General features: G+C 39.0%; 1 protein-coding gene across 1 annotated transcript in view; it reads right to left on the bottom strand.

The window, feature by feature from the left end:
* Window positions 1–432: 432 nt before the first annotated feature.
* Window positions 433–7,500, bottom strand: part of LOC137979792 (TNF receptor-associated factor 6-like) — an 18,777-nt gene continuing 11,709 nt past the window's right edge. Inside the window, exons 3-6 of the mRNA XM_068827141.1 lie at window positions 5,848–5,949; window positions 4,786–4,860; window positions 2,075–2,152; window positions 433–1,229 (exon numbers count right to left, since the gene is read on the bottom strand). Of these exons, the coding sequence (XP_068683242.1) occupies window positions 534–1,229; window positions 2,075–2,152; window positions 4,786–4,860; window positions 5,848–5,949 (951 nt within the window). The 3' untranslated portion in view covers window positions 433–533. The remainder of the gene's footprint in view (window positions 1,230–2,074; window positions 2,153–4,785; window positions 4,861–5,847; window positions 5,950–7,500) is intronic.

Raw genomic sequence — 7,500 nt, 5'->3', positions numbered from 1 at the left:
TTAACTTATTTCAGAGTCACCAAAGTTAAAGTCGTTTTAAAAGCGAAAAGTAGCTTTGTTTGTCACACGACTGTTACTGTTTCTCAATTAGTAGTCCGTTCGATTAAAACGATGTATAGCTCGATGTTTTTGCTGTTTCTTTATTTTATTTTGTTTTGTTTCCTTTTCTTTTGATTTGATTTGATTTGATTTGATTGTGCGCATTTCTTTCCGTGGTTATGCAAGGCCCAGTTGTCGCCATATAAAGAAACAAAGTTTTCGACCAAGTGCACATAAATTTTTCAAAAAACTCTACATCCCCTTCTATTTTGGGTGATCACCTTCCAAATTATGCAAAGCAGTAAAAGAGAGAGAGAGAGAGAGAGAGAGGGAGAGAGAGAGAGAGAGAGAGAGAGAGAGAGAGAGAGAGAGAGAGAGAGCCTGAGTTCGAGGTTAGTGTTTGGCTTCTTACATTAACTTAACTCCCACAGTCTGCAACATTTTTGTAGTTTTACTTCAAAAGTTTTGTTTCTGTTTTTTGTTTCAAAGAACATTTAAACGATTCTCGCTTCAATAAAAATGGTATCGTTTAAAATGTAGCCACCTGTCATCAGTTTATCATGTGACACGAATTCGGGAAATCCCGTGCCTGTTCTATTTCCTTTTTTCCCGGGTCTGCAGTTCCAATCGTCTTTTCCTTGTTCTTCTACTGTCACAGAGATATTATCTCTGTCCGCTGGATTTTCTTTTGGATCGATCAATGTAAACGTTACTCGTTTAGGAAAAGGCCATTGTAAATTGGAATCATAATCACCTTTCATGATATAAATGAAAATCGACAGATGGGTATTTTCTCCTTCGCCGTAACCATTCGGACACAAAGTCATTCTAACCCTATAGCCAAATTCACTTGTGTAAAATGGAGCACTATCTATCTCATCTTTGTAGCCGGCTTTAGCTTGTCGCAAGAGTTCATGGAAGCCACGAATCTTCCACAAATATACACAGGCCTTATTTTCAAGAGAATCTATCCTCTCTTCAAGTTTCTTCACCAGCTGTTTAGTGTTCTGTAACTCTTCTTGGGTATCCCTCAACTTTTGCAACTGTTCTTTATTTCTCAACTTCTGTAACTTTTCTTGATTTCTCAACTTCTGTAACTCTTCTTCTGTATCCCTCAACTTTAACCCGATTAAATCAAGATGTAGTCTCATGTCAGATTCAATATGGGAGTCCATTTCATCATACCGTACCTGCAAGAAGAAAGGTTGTTACTGACTTCCAGACTGTTAAATGACCATTTCTCGGCCGACAAAATGTTCCTGAAAAGGGCAAAAAAAAAAAAAAGGAAAACGACGGCGAAATGGCATCGTACAAAAATATTTGATTGTTTGTGCCATTCTCCGAAAATAGTGCGCTTGGCCTTGGGTAATACCCCATTGACGAGTAAAATCGTCTGGCGTTAGACAGAGTAAAATACTAAGTCTGGTCGTTTTAGGCCGGTTTGGACGTCAAAGCCTTAATGGGGACATTAACCGGGCATTGATTTCTCAAAACAAAAAGTAACGAACCTTTCTTGGCAACCCGTGATATTAAAACCGGATTGTAGCTTGTAGGGCCGCGTATTGAAAGTAACATTTGAAATAGCTATTTAAGCGTTTAGAAAACCCGACCACCTGGTTATTTAGTTAGGCCAGTGGAATTGCATCGAGGGCCCCTGAAGTCCTATCCTTAAGGGGAGAGGGACTTCAAATCGGACAGCAAACCGTCCGGCGCCCAAAAGACTAATTTTTATTTCAACAGGTCACATTAGACCTGCCAATTATTCGGATAATTGTGCAATTTTTTCCGATCCTTGGCTTTCCATCTAACATAGCGTGATCTTTTTTATCACAGCAGTTTAAAGAAAGTACTCGACTTGTTACTGTAAATTTTTTAGAGTAAATTTTTTAGAGTAAATTTTTCAGGTTCTTTCAATTACATATATTTTGACTCAAACTGAACTTGTTTGTTTCCGGGCACGTTGAAATGTCACAATAACTTGGCCCTTTTGTTTTGAGCTTTTGGAAATGAACTGCATTCCCTTAATAAAAATTACCTTTTTAGTACAGCCCATGTCAGCATACGGGCAAGGACTTGCTGCCAGAGGACATTTATCCTGAGTATGCAAAAAAATCTGTAGACAAAAATAACAGGTTATTGGTTTCGTTTATTATTTACAGATTGTACTAACCACCTTGCTTAACTAAAAGTCTTTGGTTAATTCTGGGTTAATTCTGTCCACTTGCCCCAGACAAGTGGTTTTAGCCAATGAACAACTGGGTTGTCAATCTTACTTGTCCTTTGGACAAGTGAATCTTTAGAAAATAATTGTAAAAAACAACGTGAAAATGTTTAGGCGGAGAAATTATTACACAGTTAAGTTCTTGCAAGGGTAAGAAGAAATCACTTTTTGCAAAAGTAACTTAGAAGTTGGAGATGAAATGAGTTGAGCACTTACGATTTGTCCGTCATGTTATTTCAGCGCATACTGAAATGAGCCTGGGACTCATTTGGGTTATCGTCAGCACATGCATAATGCGGCCGATAAGCGAAGTTTAAAAGGCTATTTTGGTGTACTGGTAAAGCAGCTAAAGAGAAAAGAAAAACCTTTGACAGAAACACTTAAGAGAATGAGAAGAAAAAGCAATCTAACAGCCCAACAATTCGAGTTCAAAAGTTCCAGGAATCTTGGAAGTACACCGACATTTCAAATGCTGTGTTATGCTTCGTATCCATGAGTCATACATTTAGAGCTTGGATTTAACTCTGCATCCAAGAACAACTAGACTTGAGAAAATAACCTTTTTTCTTGTCCTGTAATAATAATAATAATAATAATAATAATAATAATGACTTCTACCATTTTGAGAGAGATCGGAAGATTGTGGAAACTCAAAATGGTAGAAGTCGTACCTGTAGTGATAGGAGCCCTTGGAAGTGTCACCAAAGGATTTGATAGGTGGATTGAAAAGCTAGGGATACCATTCAATGTTGGAGTAATTCAAAAAACTGCTTTGTTGGGAACTGCAAGGATTTTGAGGAAAGTGTTAGAAATGTGAAGAAGAGACAATTCTGTTAGCCTTTGGTCATTTGTTATGACTTGCCTAACAGAAGAAAAGACGGCAATGACAACAGCCAGAACATGATGAATTTTATAATAATTTAATAATGATGATGATGATGATGATAATGATGACGATGATGATGAATGATGACGATGATGATGATGATGATGATGATGATGATGATAATAATAAGGAACATCACAATAACTTCCTACTTGGCGTATAATAATACACTCGACATTTTCCAGCTTGCATAAATTTATTTACATGTGTACAAGTCTAAAGAAGATGCAATTTACTTAGCTACTGTTACGAAAAAACATAATCAAGATATATGAAGATCAGCCTGCAGAGGAGAGCAATTTCTGTGCTGATACCTTCAAGAAACTAGGTTTTGCGCCCTCTGCATAACTGACCAATGGCGACAAAGTTGAACACACTTTGAATAATTTTCCTTGTTTTAAAAGAGACAAATATTTGTTGAAACTGACACTATGTTAGTTACTTGATTTCTCTCAAACGATGATGAGTGAGACAAGATCTACGCAAGTGAGAGCTCAGCCTCAGCATTCCACTTGCCCCGAACTTGATTATTCACTAAGCCTAATATTTAAGATAACTATTGGCCTCATTTTAGAGAACTTCAGTTCTTTTAAAACGAGCTTGGTTGGAACAGCTATCACCAACTAGAACAACGAAATAAAAGTAATCTATAGAATGATGAACGTTGCTATTTGTCTTCTTCGACACAACGTTACTTGTGTCCAGAAATATACACGCAGAAAATATATCACTCTGACCTTTTCTCCATTCCCCAGAGCATCGAAATCGTGTTTATTCCTTTTAAGATATAGTTGAAGTGCCTATCACCTCAACTCACTTTCCTACTTGATTTATTTTCCGAAATTGTCCCTTCTGATTGAAATTTAATTTTTTTAATGGCTTTGAATGACGGGAAATGTGGTCATACTTTGATCCATAACCGAGCAATGGAGGGGAATGGTTTCTATACCGGGTTGATGTCACAAATGAATTTGCATTGAGATAACTCTTTGAAAACAGCGATGAAAATTAATTTGTGCGAAACCATGCCTAGCAGCCTGCTACTTGTAGATGATTGTTTTCCTCAATTGAATCTCAATTTCTGCCACCATAACAGTGATTGCATTGAAGAAAAGCATCGGGAAAAGCGTGGGAACCTTTGAAAGCACGTGCAGACAAGTTTCTGTGGTGCAGGGATGCCGCAGTGGTGAGAGCACTCGCCTTCCACCAATGTGGCCCGGGTTCGATTCCCAGACTCGCCATCATGTGAGTTGAGTTTGTTTGTTCTCTACTCTGCTCCAAGAGGTTTTTCTCCAGGTGATCCGGTTCTCCCCTTTCCTCAAAAACCAACATTTGATTTGACTTAAGTTAATTTGTTGATTTCAGTTTACGGTGTCCCCAATTAGTGCTCCAGCACTGGAAGACTAGACAATTAAGAGGTGCCTGAGAACTACCCTTGGAGCTCGGTATTGCTTGTGACCGGGCACGGTGCTCAAATTTATGCTTAGGCACCAACAAAAGGTTATATTCAGACTGGTGCCCATTCCCGAGAACAGGGCAAGGGCACCTGGTGTGAACCGGGCCTAATGTATGACAAAAATAAATGTTATCTGTTTCAGTACCACTAGACTCTAAATTAATTAACATTAAAACACTTAACCTCGTCTCTTGGGATGGATTCTCCACAGCCATTTGGACAGTTGATGGGGAATCTTTGGCAGTCATTCTCGTGACCCTAAAAATAAAAGAACTTTTCAAAAGATAGTGATCAATCTCTTTTTTTTTTTCTCCTACAAGTTCAGTATTGAGGGTACCTGCAGACCGTCCGGAGTCCAATAGACAGCCGCACGATAGCCAACAAAGGTAAATTGAGTTTACAGTTGAGGTTAAGATTAGAAAACATGTGACAAATGGCAGGCAGGCCACTGCTCATTACAAAAGAACAAACCATCTGTTATTCTACCCTATTTCTCTCTTTTAATTTAAAATAATTATTATTTTAGTTGAGGCCAGAGAAAGAAGGGCGTTCTGAACAGTTATCTTGAATATTCTTAAACTCACCTGTCATCCTTTTCGGCAGGGAAAGGAATTCATCCCGGTAAACCTGGCCAAAGTCATTTGCCACACAAACTTTTCAGCCTGTTTAATTAACAGGACCCCCCCCGCCCCCCCCCCCCCCCCCCCCCCCCCTGTGGTTTTGTAAATCTTGGTGACCTCTTTCTGACCATGTGGATCAATACAGTAGTTGCTGCAAATCCCATGGTTTACTGACTTGTATCTTAAGTCCCCTTCTCCTTGAAATCAGGCAATGCGGGTGAGCTGAAGCTCATTTCCAGGGCTTTTCTCTGCCAAGAGTTAAGCGGGCGGGTGCCCAACTCTTGGTGGAGAAAAGCCCCGCGAACGTGGTCGGGGAAAAATCGTAACCAAGTCGTAACCAAGCAACGAACTAGCCAGTGGCATCCCTGACTGAGCAATCAGAACTGAGTAAGTTGGCCCTCAATATTATAAGAACAGAAAAATACTATAACCCATTAAACGTTGCGTGAGGTAATGGAAACAACACCAACAGAATGGGAGATAGGTCATCGGCCTACTTTTTCTAGCAATACAATGTATGTGATGGTTGCCAGATTCAGACTAACTGTATACTGATTCGGGTTGACCTCCTTGTTATGGGTTTCTTTGGAGCTTATTGCACGTCATAATTGGTCTCAATACTAACCTCTTTTGCCCTTAATTCGCCAGTCCACTGACAGCCATCTCTTGGACAATGAATGATAAAAGAAAGAATCTTTCTTTGCGTTGCTTTGTCAGGAAAGATGTCCTTGAATTAAGGAAAGCAAATTTCTTATAAATGAAGGGATTCCTGTGGGCAAATTTCTTAAGATGTAGTGCTTTAAACGGCATCAACAGGACGAGCCTATGATATGAACAGTAAAACAAGGAAGGGAGTAACTAAGGTTAAGTTCTTTCAAGCTGCCTTATCTATCTTTTGTCATGTCAAAGGGGGTAAAAAGATAAAGTCGAATCGATGAGAAGACTTCCAGATGGATCCTTGAGAATAACAATTAAGAGTGAGTCCACGGGAGCACCAGGCAGGGCTGCTACATGCCATCTCACCGATTTCCATGAAACTCTGCCAGTTTGAAGGGTCTACCCCAAAACTGAAAAAGACAAACTGGTTTGTGTTTTGGATATTTCAGGGGGGAGATAGGCTACCCCCCTGGATTCATCAGACTTTTAAAATGGAAATTGCTTCAAATTGGGCAAAATATATGAAGCTCTCAGCACAACTGTTTTTGACCTATTGATTTGAGGGTATACACACATATTGATACATCCTTAGTAAACACAAGGAACAAGTGTCAGTCAGTTTGATTGACGGCTTGTCAATCAACCGAGGCAAATAAGTGAGTGCGTTGTGATACATTTTGAAGAATTCAAATATTTGATGATTTTGAAGTCAAATATCTCCCGTTGCCAAAAAGCCTCAACAGTAATTTTTACGCCCCTTTGTAGTCCATTATTTCGTTTCTTAATAACATCAAAAACATTTTTGGGCACTCCCGTTTTTTCGGTTCAGATGCCACTTATAAACAGCACATACAACGCGTTTCTTTCAACTTCACTTGTCACACAATTCTGGCAATTCGCGGCCACTCTGGCAGACAAACCCAAATGTTCGAGCTTCGTATACGAAAAATTCATCAAGGAGGGTAAGAAATAATAAAACTTTTGATATTTTGAGAAGACATCGAAGATTCACGTTAAAAAAAGAGATGCGTGTCACCAAAATATCGATGGCAAATTCGCGATATTTCTGTTTCAAGGTTGCTATTTTAGAGATTTTGCTTCTCAAAATCAGCTAATTGCTATTGTACGACATGAAACATTCATAATTGCTTTATTTAACTGTTTAGTTTCGTAACTGGGTTTTCACAGTTTCCCAGCTGGGGGAATTTTAGGGTCACATGTCAAGTGCTTGTTGACAAGCAAATTCCAGTGCACAATAACATCGCCTTGTACAGAAAATAAAAGGAAGAGAAAATCTGCCAACTAGCATATACAGGAAAGCCAGACGATCTCATAAATTCGTAATTTAAGCTTTGCTTCCGGGAAAGAAGATTAGGATCGGTAGGGTTCATCGAATATTTCATAACATTCCTCGTGACACTTAGCAAACGTAGCGTGACTTGCATTTTATAAATTCACAAATTGCTCATCCATTTCGTTAAGGAAATGTATCAAAGTGATCTCCAGAGCTCTATGCGGGTATTTTATGCTATAACCACTTACAACTGTTGAACAACATAAAAGAACCGCAGCAAAAGGAAAGAAAAGCATGGATGGACACAAATGGACAAGACTGAAACGA

Source organism: Montipora foliosa, chromosome 12, assembly GCF_036669935.1.
Source record: "Montipora foliosa isolate CH-2021 chromosome 12, ASM3666993v2, whole genome shotgun sequence".
In the NCBI taxonomy this organism is placed as follows: domain Eukaryota; kingdom Metazoa; phylum Cnidaria; class Anthozoa; order Scleractinia; family Acroporidae; genus Montipora; species Montipora foliosa.
The sequence above is the reverse complement of the archived record's forward strand: the minus strand, read 5'-3'. Positions and strand labels throughout refer to the sequence as shown.